Source organism: Bombyx mori, chromosome 17 (assembly GCF_030269925.1).
Source record: "Bombyx mori chromosome 17, ASM3026992v2".
NCBI classification, from domain to species: Eukaryota; Metazoa; Arthropoda; class Insecta; order Lepidoptera; family Bombycidae; genus Bombyx; species Bombyx mori.
In genome coordinates, this window is record NC_085123.1 from 9,448,833 (window position 1) to 9,470,514 (window position 21,682).

At 36.7% G+C, this 21,682-nt stretch overlaps 1 protein-coding gene across 3 annotated transcripts in view; it reads right to left on the reverse strand.

Annotated features, from left to right (window-relative positions):
• Positions 1 to 21,682, reverse strand: part of LOC101738233 (sodium-independent sulfate anion transporter) — a 40,873-nt gene that overhangs the window by 7,291 nt on the left and 11,900 nt on the right. For all 3 annotated transcript variants that reach the window (XM_004932418.5, XM_062673370.1, XM_021352122.3), the window contains exons 2-8: positions 18,148 to 18,357; positions 17,484 to 17,679; positions 10,294 to 10,433; positions 8,465 to 8,545; positions 7,959 to 8,122; positions 3,115 to 3,269; positions 1,319 to 1,480 (exon numbers count right to left, since the gene is read on the reverse strand). In XM_004932418.5, the coding sequence (XP_004932475.1) occupies positions 1,319 to 1,480; positions 3,115 to 3,269; positions 7,959 to 8,122; positions 8,465 to 8,545; positions 10,294 to 10,433; positions 17,484 to 17,679; positions 18,148 to 18,348 (1,099 nt within the window). In that variant the 5' untranslated portion in view covers positions 18,349 to 18,357. The remainder of the gene's footprint in view (positions 1 to 1,318; positions 1,481 to 3,114; positions 3,270 to 7,958; positions 8,123 to 8,464; positions 8,546 to 10,293; positions 10,434 to 17,483; positions 17,680 to 18,147; positions 18,358 to 21,682) is intronic.

The following is a 21,682-nucleotide window of genomic DNA, read 5'->3' on the forward strand; positions in this document are numbered from 1 at the left end:
GTGTGTCTTTAGCTTATAAAGGTGCTTAAATGCTTTCTTTTTTTATAAAGAAAGAAAATAACATATCCATTTCAAGTTCTAGATAAATTTTAAAATTGGAAAATAAAGTTTTTTTTTTTTAATTACGCGTGTAAGCTTACCGTATCTGATATTTGATAATGGTTGTTCGTAATTTATGAGTTCGGGAATGCTTTATCCGATAGATATGGAATTTGATACATTTGTTGGCATTTAGGGACAGTTTTCATCAGCGCAAGATAACGAAGTTTATCATAATGGACATGAGCCGAGTCTCGTTATTAAAACAAGATTTACAAATAATTGGAGCATAATAAAAAAAAATTTTATTGCCTAGATGTTTTGACGAGCTCACAGCCCACCTAGTGTTAAGTGGTTACTGGAACCCTTACACATCTACAACGTAAATGCGCCACACACCTTGAGATATAAGTTCTAAGGTCTCAGTATAGTTACAACGCTGCCCCACCCTTCAAACCGAAACGCATTACTGCTTAACGGCAGAAATAGGTGGGGCGGTGATACCTACCCGTGCGTACTCACAAATGGTCCTACCACCAGTAATTACGCAAATTATAATTTTGCGGGTTTGATTTTTATTACACGATGTTATTCCTTCACCGTGGAAGTCAATTGTCAAAAGTAAAGCAGGAAGTATTTAAAATACATAAAATGAAAAAAATAAACACTTGCTTTTACTTTAAAAGCAAATAATTTGACGAAGCATGACTATTGAAATTGAAGAATGGTATAAACCAGACATTACAAACAATTCGTTCACGAAATTGTATTATTATTTAAATGTGTTATTATATTTTATACGAATCTATTATATTAAAAAGGAAATGAACGTTATAGTATAGTATTTTATTCGCATAAATATGTGAACGGTCTGCGTGTCTACCTGACGTTAAGTGGTAAGCGGAATGAACATCACGAGATGAGGTTGAAATCTTAGTTGTATTGTATCTAGGCGCGGGTAGGTACCACCACCCTGCCTGTTTCTGCCGTGAAGCAGCAATGCGTTTCGGCTTGAAGGGTGGGACAGCCGTACTAACTATACGGAGACCTTAGAACTAACATCACAAGGTGGGTGGCGCAATTACGTTGTAGATGTCTATGGGCTCCAGTAACCACTTAACACCAGGTGAGCTGTGAGTTCGTCCACCCATCCAAGCAAAAAATAATAATTCAAAAAACACTTGTGTAGTTTGAGTTGGCATTAAACATCCGAACGTGTGACATTGATGACATTTATTATTATTGACGGTGTTATGAGGGTGACCAAGTTTAGACGAACCTGTGTATATACTCCCGAACTGTGTTGCTACACCGCTGGCGTGGTTCACAGCACTTCTCGAAAACGAACCCGTTATCGGCATTGCGCCAACAAACGAACCAAAAATATTCGCAAACGATATGGTTATCAGTTCTTGGGTCGCGTCTATCGAGTCTCCGCTTGCTGGAACATATTACATAGTTACATAGTGACCTGGATTCTAGTCCTTTGAGCGGAATCTTGAATAACAATATTTGAAATGGGAAGTAAAAATGAAAAAATTTAGATGACTAATATGAAATTGTTTTTGGGATAAAATTAAATAATGATAATTCAACCATAGAGTTCAACCATATGTATTTAGTCCAGCGATTTTGTATCTTGATACTAAAAGCATAAAAAGCAACTATTGTTGCACGTATAATTCAGAAGAATCACTTGACACATCGCGATACATCCAAGAAATCCAATTAATGTTTTCGCATCCGTCAATTTCTTTTTTCCTACCTAAGCCTGATGGCTGATCTCGACGTTGCTAACACTAACCCTAGCAAGAGCAGTGCTTCCCAAAATCTAGCACCGGATCGGAAACGCGACCCACTGAGCAGATCCGGCAAGAAACTCAGTGCGCTCACCAATCAAATGATAGTTACATAAAAGGGGTATTGTAAATATTACCGAAAAAGTAGACCGGCGATTTCTAGAATGATACCTCTCAAAAAAATTCGAAAAGCATTAGTTTACTAATTACATACTACGTAATTGCAATTAAAAAAAAACTGAAGTGTAAAATTACCGATCTGGGGGGAATACTGGCGACTGCCACCTATTTTGCGTTACATTGCGTGTCAATGTGATATTAATTAAATCGACAATTATTTCGTTCCGGTTACGGCTTCAGGGACAGTCTGCCTACTTGTATGTTTAGTTGGTAGGCATATCCAATGTTGATACATTGTTAACAGTCTGTCAACTGTGAATAATCGCCAACGAGTACTTCACGTGAGTGTGATGTCAGAAAAAAATAATCACTACCAATCCCGAACACCAAACTAGCTTTAGAAGCTTGTTATCGTTCAGATCACGAACACGATGTATGGTATTTGCTTAACTAATATGAAGAATTCGATAGGAAAATACATTAATGATACGGACTACTATAGGCTTCGATCATTGGGAATGTATTCAATGTGACTCGAAGTGCTTGTCTCGGATCTGCTCTTATCCTCTGAGATTATTTTTTTCTAAAACAAAAGTTCTCGAATGTACGATTTCTTAAATATACGATTTCTTAAATAAAATCGACGCTTGAAAGTCAAACGTGACTAAGCGACAATGCGTGAACTTTACAGTAGACTAATTTAAAGTTGAAAAACCAAAAACTAAATTTATTTTAACGAATCTAGCTACAGCTACTACAGTAGAATCTAGCTAGTAGCTGTAGGATTGAAATGATTTTAATATACCTAGAAATATATATTTTTTGCGCATCGAATATGGTTATTGCCTATCATTTATGTACAAAGCAGTTATTGTCGCTTAGTCACGTTTGCCTTTCAAGCGTCGATATGTATTTTACGCTAATTTCAATGTAAATTACTTCATGGAAATACGTGCAATAGCGGAAGCTTCATCCACGTTTTACCTATAATTAACAAAGGCACAAGGACCTGCGACTCACTGTAGTTCGATGATACGAGAATTAGCAGCGGTACTAACTATCAATTTTTATTAAGTTTCTTTAACTTTGCATTAGATGCGACATAAATTAGCTTGTTATCGATATAAAAAATAACTTAATATAGTTGTTGACTCACCAAAAGCTTTAGCAATAGCCACATTGCCCAATACCGCTATGATAGGAACTAAAACTATGGAAGAACCGAGATCGGAGCACATTTCTATGAAGGTGACATTTTTGCCGCCGTATTCCGTGCTGAACGGCGGTAGCTTGAACGAGGGAAGGCCTTCTCTGAAAAAAAAAATCACAATTTCACCGTATAAATACTAACATAAAGGTCACCATGACTTAGGGTTCAAAGGTCGTAGCTCATACAGGCTCTCCTGCTACTACGGATTAGTGCTCTCTAAAACTTAGTACACCACACGAACACCTCGGAGTAGCAAATTGCCATCAGTTCCCGTAATACAAAACAACTTAGATTTGAAACGGACGCCACAAAATTCAATATATCACAAATAAGGGGGCACGTACATTAATCACGTGAGGCATTTTTGTAAATTTTTCGATGAATTTTCCCCCCCCCTCTCGATGAATTTTCGTAAGATTTTCCTCAATTCTCTCCCTCCGCACCTGCTTTCTCCATATTCATTCTTTTCAAAAATTCTTCTTCTTCAAAATTTATGTTTTGCCTGTAGGCATGTTGGATTATTGAGAAAAAAAAACATAACTTGTTCTATTACTTTTATTGAAGACTAGAAAAGATTAGTATTTGTGAATATTACTGTAATATAAAATCACAATCATAAAATTAAATAACGACGTTTGTCGAACACATGTCGATACAGCTGGTCGATAGTGCTTAGACGATCGAGCGATACTTTGCTGATCTGTGGGGTTCGGACGAATACGACAAGCACTATTATGTCAGATTTGGCCATTATTATTCTAGATATAAATTTTCACGCAATTTTACACGGTTTTCTGAAAGATTTTTTACGTGATATTAGCTAAGACTCCCCCTTCCATTTAAGTGAGATTTGGAAAGATTTAGCTTTCCCCCTCCTGACTTCCTCAACCCCCCTCAACACCTCACGTAATTAATGGACGCCCCCTAATGAATATCATTATTTTTCAGCTGCAGATATCTGTGTATTAATTGTAAATTTGTTGTAGATTGTACTTAATTAATTGTAAATTTGTAATTTTAAATGTTAATAATATGTATTATAATATTAACCATTTACTTGGGAAGTGTTTCTTTCCTTCTTAATTTAGTATCTTACTCTAATAGTTTATGGCGCTATTTTTTAATCTTTCCACTTGCTACTATGGCGCCACCTTCGTAGGATCCGTTTCGGCGGACACTTTTTAATACACTGAGATTCCTCCTTACTTCTATCCTCCATAACTGTACACTATTCGTTCTCATGAAGTCGGTCGTAAAAGCACACAGTTTTGATTTGTATAGTATTTTTCACAATTAATTACTATACTGTTATCTTAATTGCCGACCTAAAGCGAATGTCGAATGCGATTGCGACCTCCCGATATAAAGATTGGTTAAATGTTGATGTAATAATATATGAGTTAGTGATAAAATGTTGTGAAATTAATTCTCTCAAATATCGCGATAATCTAAAGTTTATCAGAAGGTCAAAGATCTAACCGAAATCGTATTTTCGGTGGATGTTTTTAACGGCAGAGCTGCCGAACAACAATAATAAAAAAGGCGAAAAAACAAACAATTGCCTCTGCAATTGGTTCATTTTTAATGCGGAAATTGAAACAAAAAATTAACATATCGATGGGGTAAAAGGCTATTTGGTTTAAGTGTCATTTTTGAAGCCTTACAGCCATTTAAACTTTAAAATTTGGAAAAAATATCGTAACAAAGAAACATTTTCAGCTATTTCAATGGAGTTGTTTCGGACAGTGGACTGCATCTTGTGTGGTTGGTTAGCTTCGATAAAATTTGATTTAGAAAGAAGGCTTTTTATTTCTCTTGGTACACAATACAACACACATGCTAAGTACGATCAGATATTTTGTACAACTACAAGGACTTGTTGCCACAACAGAAACAATTATATATAAAATGTTTATGATTTTCCTAATAAGCTTAACTAAAGTTCCTGGCTGGGACGTCGCCTTGGGTTCTGGAAGCGGAGGCGCTCGCTGCTGACTGTCAGTGGTGGGCTGTCCTTCGTGCCCGGGGCGTGGCGCGTCCCAGCCCCAGTGTGGTCAGAGCGCGGAGGGCCTAATCTCGGCGGTCCATGCTGGAGTCATGGTCCAAACACCTGGCTGATCTTTCGGCTGGTCGTAGGACCGTTGAGGCGATTCGCCCGGTCCTTGTGGACTGGGTGAATCGTGACAGAGGACGTCTCACTTTCCGGCTCACGCAGGTGCTCACTGGGCATGGTTGTTTCGGCAAGTTCCTGCACCGGATCACAACCGAGCCGACGGCAGAGTGCCACATTGTGGTTGCGACTTGGACACGGCAGAGCATACGCTCGCCGCCTGCCCCGCATGGGAGGGGTGGCGCCGTGTCCTCGTCGCAAAAATAGGAAACGACTTGTCGTTGCCGAGTGTTGTGGCATCGACCCTCGACGACGACGAGTCGTGGAAGGCGATGTTCGACTTCTGGGAGTGCATCATCTCGAAGAAGGAGGCGGCGGGGCGCGTGAGAGACGCACAATCCCGCCGCCGTCGAGCGGGGGCCAAGGAGGCGGATCTCGCCCAAGCCCTGGCCCTTTAAGTGTTTCCTCCTGACCAAAAAAAAAACTGAAGTTCAACTAAAAACATCGTACTTTCGATGCTAATACCAAATAAAACGCACCTTTAATTACAAACATAAATATCGCGTATTAAGTGAAATGTCGCTTAAACCAAATACCCATTCCCCACTCGATAACATTTTTCAGCTGCGAATATTTTTTGTATTGAACATTAAATTATGAGGCGTGAAAAGGTAATATTCCACTTTGTTCGTTCAATACAAACACTTTTTGAAATTCTTAATTGAAGTTGGTACGTTGTAAATTTTATTCATTATACTTGTTACAAAATGTTATCAATCCGAAAATGTATGCATACTTAAAAAAAAAATCTATTACCAATTTTAACGCGAACGCGTTCTTTTTATATCATTTCTGAGAACAATTTCAATCTATCATTATAAAAACGAAAGAGAGGTCTCTCTCAAGGTCCAACACAACGATCAGTCTGCGCTGTTCGATTATTTTTCATTACTTACAAATGCAGCTAAGCACACTGACCGACGCTTAGGGTTCACCGTCATTCATAGTATAAAAAGTGCTTGAGTACAACCAGTGCCTGATTTCGCGGATTCCTGCGACCTTGAACAGGCACGGTCTGGAGTCGCCGATATAATAAGGACGAGTAGTAGATAGCCGTGTCATCGGCGAAGGGCGCCAGATGGGTGTCTCCGGAGACAGGGGTATATCGTTGATATACAAACTGAACAGTAACGGGGAGAGGGCGGAGCCTTGCGGAACTCCGGCTGTTATGTGACAGGGGCGAGAGCGCGTTCCCTCGACTCGATATCAGAACGACGTATGTTGTTGTTCGGAGCTTGTATATATGCAAGTTTTTTTTTTTTTTATTGCTTAGATGGTTGGACGAGCTCACAGCCCACCTGGTGTTAAGTGGTTACTGGAGCCCATAGACATCCACAACGTAAATGCGCCACCGACCTTGAGATAAAAGTTCTAAGGTCTCAAGTATAGTTACAACGGCTGCCCCACCCTTCAAACCGAAACGCATTACTGCTTCACGGCAGAAATAGGCAGGGTGGTGGTACCCACCCGCGCGGACTCACAAGAGGTCCTACCACCAGTAGAGCTTATAGTAAGCTTATCTTGAAAATGTCGTAAGCGAGATTCAGGCATCTGTCAAATATCTTGTGTTGTATGATGGCTATCGCTACACACTGCTCAGGTTAGGGCAGTTGTTCGCAGTCTCCCAGGCTGAACTGCGTGAGCTTACCTACACGTTCGACAAGGCCAGTGTAACCCCTCGACGTTACCACATACTATAGGCAGGCAAAAATTATGTCTAAGCTCCGTAAATCGCATTGAGTTATAACATTACCATACCAAAGAATATTATCAATCCACTATGTCTTAGTGCATTCGCACTTAAGTTCAAAGAAAATCTTATAAACTTTATCTTCATGTTATTCTTCCTATTCGTACACTCTTGACAGAGTGGTCGCGGTCATGCATCAGTCGGATCCTGCGATACCGATGCTCTCGCGATGCGACGCCATGTGGCACGATGTTTCACAGAGTGAGAGCAAACTTTTATGTTGGAGTGAGTCACAGATTTTATGAGGTCGGTCCATCGTGTTGGAGATCGTCCGCGAGATCTTTTGCCCTCGACTTTCCCTTGCACCACCAACCGCTCAATGGAGTCCTCATTACGAGTGATGTGCCCGAAGAACTTGAGGATTCGTAATTGGAATGTTGACGATAGTCTCTCCTTGATTTTGAGCTCTTACAGGATCGAAATGTTGGTACGGTGCGCGGTCCACGGAATTCTGAGGAGACGTCTCCAACACCACATTTCCAGTGCGTCAATCTTACGACGGTCTTGCATCCTCAGCGTCCACGTCTCAGCCCCATACAGAAAGATTGGAAAGACCAGGCATCTCATTAACCGAACTTTTGTGTTTTTGGTTATTCTGCGGTCTCGGAGAGACGAGATTCTTCATGTTATAAAACTCCAATAATGTTTATTATTTGCAATTTGCTAATTATTTTTCATTCTTAAATAGAATGAGAACAAACGACGGCCGATAATTTTTTTTCTAAATCATTTTGTACCAAATACGACATTACGCTAATTAAACAAAAATGGAACGCACTCTCGTTTTTTGGATTTTTGGGTCAGAGCCGCCGATCTACCCTGCGCTAATTACGGAATGTCCTAATTCTTGTTGAAAATAAATGAACTTACTTAACTTTTCCGGTCAGCTTGAACGGAGTCAATTGATATTGTTTCAGTATAAAAGCCGCTACGGAGCACAGAACAACAATGACTGCATTTCTGGAAGTCGACAGAAGCCATAGTGTTTTCTTCAAGCCCTTTCTGCTGGGTGATAAATTTATAGCTTTTATTTTCTGAAACAAAAAAACATTAATTACTACTACATCGTTAATTCTAAATAATTTTCGGCATTCAACCGTGTCAATGGTTTTGATTTAAAACATTGTAAAAAAAATCTACTATGGCGCGTAAATAATTGAAATATTGCAGTAAGTAGGTCACTAGGCAAAAATGACATTTTTCATCCTTATTTTTAGTGTTCTAAAACAAATAATTAATTAATCACATAATCCAATACTAATACTTTTTTACTTATCATTAATATTTTATAAATATATTATATTAAGATAATTTATATAAATTTCAGTAAGTGAGAGTACAATGCATTACAGTTTAATAATTCAATATATACTTACTCTCATTAAAAGCAGAATGACTATGCACGAAATACCCAGCGTGCTGTCCTCAACTCTAGCTTTGGGTATATTTGTAATAACCTAAAAAAAAATAGAAAAAAAATCCTTTAAGATTGATGTTTTTACGTCCACTATTTTATAAATAAAGGAACTTTTTTGTGTTGAAACTATCTTGGGGATTATTCAAACGTCAACTCAGGAAAAACTTATAATGACATCTCTAGTTATTTTGTCGAGTATCAAAAATAGGAGCATATCGTATGTCGTCACAATTATTAAATCAGCGTGCGACAGAGATAACACGATATGCCACTAAACTACTATTCGACCTTAAATTTTTAATTTTAGGATTTATTTCAAGTTCGTGGAAAGTAACCTTTTTGAATGGTGGTTTGAATCGGAATAGTTCCAATCGTCCCAGTATCGGATGGTATCTTGGTACAAAAGTTCCTAATCACTACCGACAACTAGTGTAACATGTGTGCTTAGTGCGATTTTGTTAACGTTCTCGATAGCGTAAAAGTTAACTCAAATTTGAATGCAGTTGGAACAGCGCCCCTAGCGGCAAACGTACTGTAACCTGTAATCATCGTGTAATTTGAAAAACACACACATGTAATTCCAAACACGCACACAAGTCGCGCGCACGCATCGAACACGAGTCAGCGCAGTTACAATTAGTCACTTTTGTATTACAGATACACAACACTTATTCAGATATCCTTGTGGAAAACTTATAAAACCGATCATGGAGCCGTTCGAATGGTATTTGCGTAACAACGGAATTAATTAATTATTAAAGCGAATTAGAAACGGCGATTAGTATTTAATGGTCTAGTTCAGAACTTACCTACCAAAGCATTTGTTGTAGTGACGATTTGTCGAATATAATATAATTTGTATTATATTGTAGTATACATACAAATATAATTTGTATTATATTTTTAGATATTATGATATTATGATATTATGTAGATATTATGTTATATGTAGATATTATGTTTTTTAAATAATAACGAGACGGATTTTTGTTTATTTAACATGAGATGTTTGCATTTTTTCTTTACTTTACTTCTTACTTTTGTTGTTTCTATTTATTTAGGATTTTTTGCTAAGAAACGTGTCGCAAAAGAGAGTTCTTTAAAATCTTGCTGAATACTGTAGCAGAAGATAGCTATCCGAATTTATTAGTGGTAAGGTCCACATTATGAGATGAAGGGTGGGACAGGCACTATAGAAAACCATTTAATACTCCGATCTCATTTCTTAAGATGAGAGGTCCAGTCCAGTAACCTTTTTTTTCTCCTACCTATGCTGATAGCCTTGAGAGGCTGTTTCAGCTTCTCCTTGACGTGTAGGTGAGCTCTCTGGGCTCAAACCAGGAGGCGTTGCTAACACTGGCCCTAGCAAGAGCAGTGCTTCGCAGAATCTACCACCGGATCGGAAACGCGACCCACTGAGAAGATCCGGCGAGAAACTCAGTGGGCTGTGTCTATGGGTTGATTTACTCGTCGAGCCCTTCGTCGTAAGCGTCGGGTTCGGCGAAGACGGTGACCGGTGCTTGAGGTACCTAAAAGCACCGGTAATGGATCAGTAGGATCCGTAATGACGTGTTTAGAGCGACGTCGACTGTTTACCATTCGGTCCACAGGATCGGGTATTGTCCAGTAATCAATTAATAATATGTACCTGTCCATCTAAAACAAAATAAGAAACGACCATTTCCCATTTTCCCCATTTTCATCGTATGCCTATCTGGGTAGTAAATAATGTCGCCAGGCACCCATGCTATACAATGTTTTTTAAAAAAAACACCAACAAATCCTTACCTTTTTCAAAGTATCCAAAAACCCACCAGACTCAAATTGTAGGCCGAGTAATCCTTTCAGTTGCGACACGGCTATTATCACAGACGTGGCTGATGTGAAACCGACGGTTACAGGCACCGATATGAAATCAATGAGGACGCCTGTGAGGAGCGAAAATAAGCGATTATTGGAGCGTGTTTAAACCCTGAATGATCCGAAATCCTGCTTATATTTACAGCAGGGTAGTCGCGCGCAGGGCCTTATAGTTTTCAATACAAAATATCGCAGCACCTATGCAGTACTTAGCGTCTCTGTTGAAGATATTGTGTGTTGTTGTTCGTTATCTTATAATATATATAAAAATGAATTGCTGTTCGTTAGTCTCGCTAAAACTCGAGAACGGCTAGACCGATTTGGCTAATTTTGGTCTTGAATTATTTGTAGAAGTCTAGAGAAGGTTTAAAAGGTAGATAAATATGAAATTGCTCTGAATTAAATAAAAATAACAATTTTGTTTTTGCTTTGATGTGTCCCCCGTCGGACTGATTCCTTTTGTTTGTTTTAAGTTTAATTTATACAAAAGTTTAGGTATTTTATTTATCTATTGAGGCACTACGAAGTCTGCCGGGTCAGCTAGTTGGTGATAAAAACAAAGAGGCTTATTGAAATAGAATGTAATCACATTATCAAAGTTAGTATTATTGTAACAGATTTTTTTTTTATTGCTTAGTTGGATGGAGGAGCTCACAGTCCACCTGGTGTTAAGTGGTTACTGGAGCCCATAGACATCTACAACATAAATGCGCCACCCACCTTGAGATATAAGTTCTAAGGTCTCAGTATAGTTACAACAGCTGTCCCACCCTCCAAACCAAAACGCGTTACTGTTTCACGGCAGAAATAGCCAGGATGGTGGTACCTACCCGCCCGGACTCACAAGAGGTCCTACCACCAGTAAAAATTATTTAGCTTATTTTGGTCTGATGGTAAAACCATAGTAAAACCATAAACTTATTTAGTTCGATATCTGATCTTATAACACTATACTTAAAAATACAAATTACCGTCACCGTTTATGTGTGAAATGAGAAAGTTCGACTCAAATTTCTTTTTAAACGTTGTTTGAACGTTGTGACGTATAGAAAGTGTGTGCCGCAGATCATAATCACCACAACGTGGGTTCAGACATAAAGTCTAAGTCAAAAAAATTTTTTTATTTTACCAATTTACTACTAACTAGACGTCCCGCAGTAGTCGAAATTCGACTATAATTAATTGGAATTTAAGTTTGTACACTATTATGATTGTATTTTATACTTCACAAATTTCGCCAAGACTACACTATAAAAAATATTAACAAAGGCAAACAATATTTAATCTATTCTCAATTTGACAACAGACGTCAAGGACAAAAGTTTGACAATAAATAGTATCCATATGCGTGTGTGCGTCAAATACATGGTATGTAGTGTGTGTAATGTTTTCTTTATTGATTTAATGTATCTTTTATGCATTATTTAAAAAAAATTAGCATTGTGCACTTCTTCTCTATATTCTCTATAAGTGTGGAAAATTTCATACTCCTCCATCCGCGCAATTTTCGTAAAAAGGGATACAAAGTTTTTGCTTCACGTATTAATATATAGATTTATTAATGCAATTTATTTCCAAACATTTACACAAAATATTATTTTAATAACCTAAAAGTACATATTATTATCCGCGACACGCTTCGTCAGATTACAGAAACAGAGTTATCAGCAACATGCTTCGTCAAAAAGTACAATACTTACTTTCAGCCACAAGTGTCGTCATAGTCAAGTCTAAAATATGGAGGATAGAAGTAAGGAGCACCATTTCGGTGTATTAAAAAGTATCCGCTTAAAGGGAGCAAGGAAGAATGGCGCTATAATAGCAAGTTACAAAAAAAAAAAAAAAAACAGCATTATAAACTACCACAATTCACCTAAATCCAGCACACCTTACTCTATTTAAAACTGCTATAGTCATATCATTTCCACTTACTACACTAATGTATCTAGCGGTGCACTAGTGTTCGAATCCCGCAGGCCAAGTACCAATTTTTCTAATGAAATACTTAGTGCTTGACAAATTTTCACGATTGACTTCCACGGTGAAGGAATAATAACATCGTGTAATAAAAATCAAACCCGCAAAATTATAATTTGCGTAATTACTGGTGGTAGGACCATTTGTGAGTACGCACGGGTAGGTTTTTTTTATTTTTTTTATTGCCCTTGTAGGCAGACGTTCATACGGCCCACCTGATGGTGAGTGGTTACCGTCGCCCATGGACTTCAGCAATGCCAGGGGCAGAGCCAAGCCGCTGCCTACCGCTAAAACCACCGCCCTGCCTATTTCCGCCGTGAAGCAGTAATGCGTTTCGGTTTGAAGGGCGGGACAGCCGTTGTAACTATACTGAGACCTTATAACTTATATCTCAAGTTGGGTGGCGCATTTACATTGTAGATGTCTATGGGCTCCAGTAACCACTTAACTCCAGGTGGGCTGTGAGCTCGTCCATCCATCTAAGCAATAAAAATATAAAAAAAACTTGTCCCATATACAAGATGGTACTCCTTACCTCTACCGTCCATAGTATAAAGTGTGTCTAAAGTCAACATTTTATATATACTACAAATAATGTCCAAACCGGAATGAATGTGTGCTTTGCGAAACGAAACACAACTGAGCGTTTACCTATCGCCGCTGCACGCATAAATAGAATTCGTTTACACTAATCGCAATTATTAACTAATCAAATTTTATGATGGTGTAAGGATAATTTCACACGGTCCTGATAATTCAAATAGTGGAGAAGCGGTTCTACACGATACACGAAAGAGATTGGAGTATCTAATTACACATCACATTAAAAATAGCATAGGTGCTATTTACTGTTGGTTATTGGGTGTCTTGTCAACTCCTACGGTAGATACCACCGCTCTGCATATTAGAATAAATAATTTTATTTGTATCTTCCATTTTTAAATGGTGTTTTAAACTGTTTTCGAAATTTTAAATTAAATATAATTTTCGAAGTTGTCGTCCGATGTAAATAATGTAAGGAACCGTTACAATATTCGAATCCTAATAATCTCACTGAAAATAATGTCTATAGCGATTGTGACGTGGTCAATGTTAGGAGACAGCATCTAGTGTTTTTAACTATCGCACTTGAAATAATTTAATGTGAGTTTAATGTATTTTTCAAATTGGAGCGTTCCCAAAATTGTTTAACACAAAAAAACAAATGGTGATACAAAAACACCTTGCACTATTGTTTGAGGGTTCGATTAAATTCGATTTCAGTTATAATTTATTTAATAAAATAAAAAGGGCGTTTAACGCCAACTTGGCATAAACTAATTACCAATGCCCAAAGTGGTATCACAACGTGGATACAGCCTGTCAGAAGCTTACCCTTCAACGCATTCACAGAATGAGCAAGACTGCATTAGTCTTTGTAGGCTTTTAATATTCCCCACTAACAAGCTAGTATGTATATGTGTTGAATGTCCGTAAAATTTGTGTCTGTGGATATTAAAAAGCAACATGACATCGATTACTTCATAAATTTGTGACCCCGAAGCCCACGAGAGAGTGAACGTTGCCTGATTTTATTGTATTCATACATCGTATTACGTATATGGGCCGTTTCAATTAAATGATAACAAAGGGGAAATTATTGGGATTGGCTAGCGTTGATACGAAAGTAATGAAAATTTAATTTAAATTTCACATGTTACGTAGGCATTTTATTATAGATGATGAACAATTTACTTTGTTTATGTTTAAGCGTGATTTATTAGGCCAAGGCTCAAGGTTCGTTGGATTATGAACATTCATTATTCAAATGTAGAAGGCACGTGTGTGGTACACGATATTTATGGTAAATGATTACATGAATATATGATTAGAAAGCGTTCACAAAAAGCTTCGAAAAATTATCATTGATATTTAAAAAATGCTAAATTTTCGAAAAATATCGCATTTACAAACTTTTTTTTTAAGTCTAACAAGAAGGTTTGGGTGGTTGGCCTCAAATTTGACTTTTTCTTTATATTTTTAGACATTCAAAGTATGTATTACATTAGATTGATGAAAAAGCTTCGGTAAAATCTCTTTGGTTGTACTGTTGGTATCTGGCTGGTATTGATACTGTTATTAAATAGATAACGTTTTGATAACAGAAAAATAAAAAGTAAAAACGGTAATGTTTTATGCCATTTATGTTTTTCTATCTGCTAAAATAAGTGAATTGAATGATAAACTTCAATACGTTTTGATGTTTTAATACAAAAAAAAAGCGACACAAGAAGCAAAAAGAATCTGTGATGTTTATGTACTTAGCGCATTGTCAGTAAGATTAGCATAAAATTAATTTGAGTGTTTTTAGTTCGGAGATTTTGATCACATAGCATTAGAGCTTGATAAAGAATATGCCATCTTCTGAAAAGTGGGCCAAAATAAAATTATTATTATATACGGTATTCTTGAATATTAGAACACAAAAATATGTCATAATGATAAAATAAAATATTACGAAAAAATAATTTGTTTTCAAGTAAAACACAGGTTATGTGTACTGTAGTAAACAACGCTGTATACACTACGGAGTATACACTATAGGTTTCCGAGCTCAGTGTAGCGAGAGAGATGGCTTAACGCCGGATCAAGTGGGAGAGAATCGCACAGTCGATTGCGCATGCCGTGGCGACGCGTCGCCACGCCAGAAATCGGTTTAACGTGCGGCTATAGATGTTTCACATCAAAACCTGGATTTATGGGCTCGATATTTGGTTACAACACAAGCTCACTGAAAGAGACCTAACTAATCGAGGATTCATTTACGATTCTCTATTGAAACCTAATGAAATCGAATCGTTTATTAAAATTACTAGCGAAACGCGGTTAACTAGCAATAATATAATGCTGTGTGCACGGTGGGATTGGTAGAGCATCGTTTGTTATAAGTTTTTACCGCCAGATGAAATAATCCATTCGGATCTGTATTGCTTACAGTTGAAGATACTTCAATAAAGAAAAAGAGAAAAAACTGCCTGAACTTATCAATAGATAGAATGTGGTTTTCCATCACGATAACACACACTTTAGATACCAGAAAATATTGAGAGCTTGGTTGGATGGTGTTAATGGATCTATGGTTTAGAGCGGATCTTGCACCTTCAAATTCTCACTTGTCTCTTTAGAATTATTGTATTTAGATAGTACTAGCTGTACCGTCCGCTTCGCTGGGCATTTAAAATTAACATTATTATTTCTCAGCCCCACAGAGATTCTCATCATTAACGCTCCCGCAACTGGTGTCCAATGGAGTCCAACACTGATATAAATATTAGTCTATCCATTAAGTACATGTATTTTCTACGTGGATACCAAGTTTCAAGTCAATCGGATACATGGTTCAGTAGTTATAACGGAACATCCGTAAAAACCACTGTAGTTTTATATATTAGTATAGATTAGATTAACATCAAGATAGCAATGCCTAAGCTACTTGTCGTAGTTTTGGTTCAGAAATTCAACATTTCTACATCAATGGGATTATGCCACTACCTACAGAAACTATAGACCAAATGGTACATTTATTTATAACCAAATGACTTGAATTTACATATAAAATACGAAAAAACTTTTTCCCTACCTATTATTACTTCGGAGTGGTTTTCTCTTTCGCAGCGCTTATTACATCAAAGCGACCTTGTACCAAAGAGGAAGTTATTATAATACAGTGCTATTGTATTTGATAGGTACTGTAATTGGCATATAAGGCAGAAATTGTTATTTTTAAAAAAACAACCTTCAAGGCAATACTGAAATGTAAAAATAGTAGGTTTATGAGAAGAATGTGTGTTTTGGATACGAAGACAACAGTTGGTAGTATACTATTAACATTATTTTACCGCAACACATATTTCGCCACCTTACCACATAATTTTGTGTAAATTTTAAATGTCTTTACTGAAAAAAACAGCTGTATTTCTTAAATTAAAATAATCATTTCACCACCCGTTTAATATGATAATTAAGGTGTTTTGATAACAACTTTGTATCTACCTATTACCCATTAGTTGATTTTAATCGATTAGTCATCGAAGGATTGATAGATTGACATTAATAGTTAAATAGTTCATATTAGATTTTTAATAAATACTAGCTGACCGGGTAGACTTTGTAGTGCCTCAATCGATAAATAAAATACCTAAGCTTTTGTATAAAATAAACTTAAAACAAACAAAAGGAATCCGTCCGACGGAGGACGCATCAAAGGAAAAACAAAATTGTTATTTTTATTTAATTCCGAGCATTTTCATATTCATCTACCTTTTAAACCTTCTCTGGACTTCGACAAATAATTCAAGACCAAAATTAGCCAAATCAGTCCAGCCGTTCTCGAGTTTTAGCGAGACTAACGAACAGCAATTCATTTTTATATAATATATAGATTAAGTCGTACTTATGCGATAGTCATTTCGATGGCAACCTTAAGTTTTTTTCCTAAGTTAGGTAATGTTATGTTAAGGTTTATGGAAGAGTTATCGAATATACGAATCTAACCATTTTAATAGTTGCATACTATTCAAGCACGTCACGATGCGCTTCTGTCCGCAGAATTCTCATATCTTAATCTTTTAAAGTGAATATTGTCACGATGCTTTTATTCTTAATTGTACAAGTCTCCGTCCAACTAATCCGCCACCTGAAGAGCGCATGGACCGTGAGGACTTTAGCACGAGATATTGGCATCACAAGATTTTACTTCCTATTAAATCGGCCAAAATAAAAGTTAACATGATATTGACAGAGCAGGTTATCCGGTTTTGTCATTGTTTTTTGATGTGGTAAACAAACAGCCACGTGATCTAAACTCAAGTAGATTTACATGTTTTCTTAATGATGTACACAGGAAGACATAATCATAACTTTAATGGCAAAAAACTGTCACCAAAGCTTATAGGCACCGAATGAATACAGTTTTTGACGTTTAGACATTAGATCCAAGTTCTAATTGTTATTTTTATAAGCTCAACAAAGTTTCCAGTATCTGTCAATGACTGCATAATATAAATTTATTTTTATATTGCTCGTGTATTCGTGTATATAAAATATGTAATAGTGAAGATATGTAGTGTTTACTGTGTAGGTGTATGCATTTCTAAGCTTACCTAAGTGCAATATTCCCATAGCCAACTGCACCACTCCGGATAAAAAACAGAGCAATATAGCGTAGTCTGTATTCCTTCCTAGTATCTGCTGATGCGTCATGAGAGCCAATAGAGCTGTGGGGCCCAGGGTGATATCTTTGCATGATCCAAATATGATGTATATAAAGCAGCCCACGAATGACGAATAGAGACCGTACTGAAAACAAATGCGGTTAGAAAAATGTGACATCCGTGAATAAGCTACACAATGCTAGCTAAGTTAATGTTACATACACACTACGCAGGTTGCATTACAGAATGTATTTTGCATGTCGTTTGTATTTTAAAATTGGTACACACGGGGTCAGGTGATTGTCGGAGTCCATAGACACATGATGTTGAATTCTCAAATGTACTCTATGACGACTGCTGTCCCACTCGCACCAGAACGTATAGCTGCATAGAAATAGGCAGTGATATCTATTCGTTCGGGCATGTAATACTATCATCAGTAGTGCAAGCTATTAGGTAAAAAAATCTATTATTTAAATAAAAGATTTCCTAAATTACTACAATTTAGAAAAATGGAAGTGCCCTTTTTGAAATTTCAGTCGGACCATAGGTTGACTATTAAGGCACTTGAGTCAGTAATGTTGCTATTTCATAATAATTATGTAGATTTTACCTGTGGTTCTAGCCCGGCCAACGTGGCGTACGCTAAAGCCTGGGGAATGACTGTCAGTCCGACTGTGATCCCGGCTATCAAATCTGCAACGGCTTTACTTGAGTTGTACTCTGGGAGCCATTTTGAAATTGGAAGCCTTTTGTGCATTAACCTCTTGAATTTCGATTGCTTTTTGGAGCGATGTTTCGATGGAGACGACATATTTGCACCCTGATGACAATAGACAATTCCTGAAGAGCACTTGTAAGTTGATAAGCGTGCTAATTCGTGAACGCAACGAAGGTTATAAGGTAGCCAAACTCCTCTGTGAATATTTTTTTATTAATAAGATAATATCGCCCTTTACACGATATTAGTACACACAACATTTACATTTTTTTTAAATATAATTGTGGCTCAACATAATATAAAAAAAAATCGTTCCCTAAAGGATAAAACGTCCGGTGCAATTGTGTCGAGCGATGCAACGATGTTTGAATCCGGCAGGCTAGGCGGGTACCAATTTCCCTATTGAAGTACGTACTTAACAAATGTTCACGATTGACTTCCACGGTGAAGCAATAACATGGTGTAATAAAAATCAAACCCGCAAAATTATTATTTGCGTAATAACTGGTAGTACAAAATTCTTGTGAGCCAGCACGGGTAGGTACCACAACCCTGCCTATTTTTGCCGTGAAGAAAAAAAAAGAAAATAGTGATTTGTATGACCTTATTGTTACTATTTTAAAGAAGTTCTTTGACTTTTTCCTTCATACAATGTATGCGTAATTAAGACGTTAATTCGCAATGTTACTGACTGCTATTTGAAGAACACAAAACAACTACACGTTAGATAAAGTTTAACGATACACTTTTAGACGAAGTTGAAATGGAAAAGTCATGACCTCTTGTTATTTAATTGGTTTGGATTGTATTTTTATCGCAACTAAAAGGGGTATTCTTTTTGAATGTCTGTTGGTATTGTCTACTAATTCCGTGGTGTTATCTTTTGATGTATATAGTATATATAAGTACACGTGTGTATGTTCATATTATGTTCTCTTTGGACTCCGAAAGGGCTGGACCGATTTCGAAAAAAAATTGACGAAAGGTTCGAATTGATCTAGGGGATGATATTGAAATTTTTAGTAGGGATTTGGTCAAAATTAAACCAAAGATCGGCCCAACAAACCGTGTCGGGATTCACTAGTCTGAATATAAATAGGCAAGGACTTCTGATCTGGACCATTTTCTTTGTTTGTCAACGATTTTTAATGTTTTGCGATTAAAAAAAATGGAACAGCAAGGTTTTTTTTTTTTCTGTCATGTTAAAATTTTCACTGTCTCTATCTTATCTCTAGGTGGAGTCGGCACAGCGAATTTTTCTATTCCATTCTTTTTTATCAGCTGTCATCTCAACACTCACTCCTCACTCTCTCATATCCTCATTCACACACTCCATCCATGTCTTCTTCGGTCTCGGTATAAAATGTATCGCTTTAGGTTTTCGTAATTATATTATTGTTAATCATGCATCGAACAGATAAAATATCAGAATTAATGTAAAAATATTTAAAAAATAAACTATGAATAAGAAAGTATTATTTTTACTTCGAGCTCACAATCCACCTGATCTTAAATGGTTACCATAGCTCACCGATAATTAGAATGCCACCACACACCACTTTGAGGCCTGAGTTCCAAGTATTTTTTTTTTTTTTTATTGCCCTTGTAGGCAGACGAGGATACGGCCCACCTGATGGTGAGTGGTTACCGTCGCCCATGGACTTCAGCAATGCCAGGGGCAGAGCCAAGCCGCTGCCTACCGCTTCATACTAATTAATACTATTAATTATTATATCTATTACACTACACAGTACAATTGAGACTTCGACCTCATGTGTCAAGGTGGGTGGCGGCATTCATGTTGTGATGTCTATGGGCTCCGGTAACCACTTAACACCAGGTGGGCTGTGAGTTCGTCCACCTATCTATGCAATAAATAAATAAAATAAAAACGCTAGTATTAAGCTTGAGTTTCACTCATCTATGCAGTGAAAACAATTTAACAAAAACTTTTTCACATATTGTGTGTTCAAATGCATTTATTATATTATAACTTAACTTAATATAATACTAAATATGAGTACGTAAAAGTTCGATATAGCAGACACATAAATGAGCAAAACATTTAACTCAAATAACTCTTTTACTCGAGTTCGCATTTGAAAATGTTTGTGAAACTTAGATCGCTCCGAAATAAATGAAGGTCTTTTGAGAACAAATTAATAGTTAATCAAGAACATGAAATATAGTTTAGTTGTAAAAGTTTCCAGATAGATAGCTTCGATTCCTAACTAACTAACTATCCTTATTGATCTTCAATATTAAATGCTACCTTATATTTATACTTTATTTTGACGATACATTGATACTACATTTAGAGCCACAGACTATCAGACAGAAATAAAGCTCACTAAAATTGTTGATTTTAATTTATTATAAAAGTTATTTCACGTTTACTTGTTTAATGGAACTAAGACAAAATAGCAAGTTATATAGAGGCCTCTCACCTCCCTACCCTCTATGTAGTCCTAAAGGGATATTAGGATAGTTGATTTAATTTAAGATCCTTTGTGTGGTACATTTCCAATTTCCTAACAAAGGTCGGCCATTTCGATATGACCAACGTAAAACAAAAATAAAAAGCCGTTTCAGATTTTATTATAGACATTATTTTGTATTCGATAGGGTCAAACCTAATCAAAGCAGAATATTATTTGTATACATACCTAATTGTTAGGTATTCATTCATTCAAAAGACTTCTAAGGTATATAAAATAAAATAGAAATAATACAATTTTAATCAGACTATAACGATAAGCGAGAACAACATAAAACTAAGTTGGATGTTACAAGTCAGAGAGAGAGATACGCGAACCGACATACGAAAGAAACAGATCAATTACTGCCAATTCATCTCTTCGGCAGTGGATGTTTGAAGAAAATTACTTATTAAGGAAAAATATGGTTCAGATGGAAGTCGTTGGTCATGTTCTGCGGTCCGGTTCCGTGTTAATTTGCGATGGAATGTTGCGTACGCTACTAATAAACCCACCCCGAACAATGAAACAGGGAACCTTTGTTGCCAAAACCAGGTGCGTCTAACCAATTATTTGCCAAGATTGGATTGAAGATTTCCATTAACTCTCGGTGTTATATTTGGACACCATTATATCTTACTATTACTAATGTAGGGAACGGAATATAAACGTCACTGATTAGCGGAGGTAGTATTCTGTTTACTTTTATTAAAAATATGAGCAATAAATTATTATAATTCTTGGCCGTACTGTTTCGTTTTCCATATATGTACTATTAATACAATTAGTCGTCGTCGTGGTCTAAAGGATAAGACGTCCTGTGCATTCGTGTTGAGCGATACGCCGGTGTTCGAATCTCAGGCGGGTACCAATTTTTCTAATGAAATACGTACTCAACAAATGTTCACGATTGACTTCCACGGTGATGGAATAACATCGTGTAATAAAAA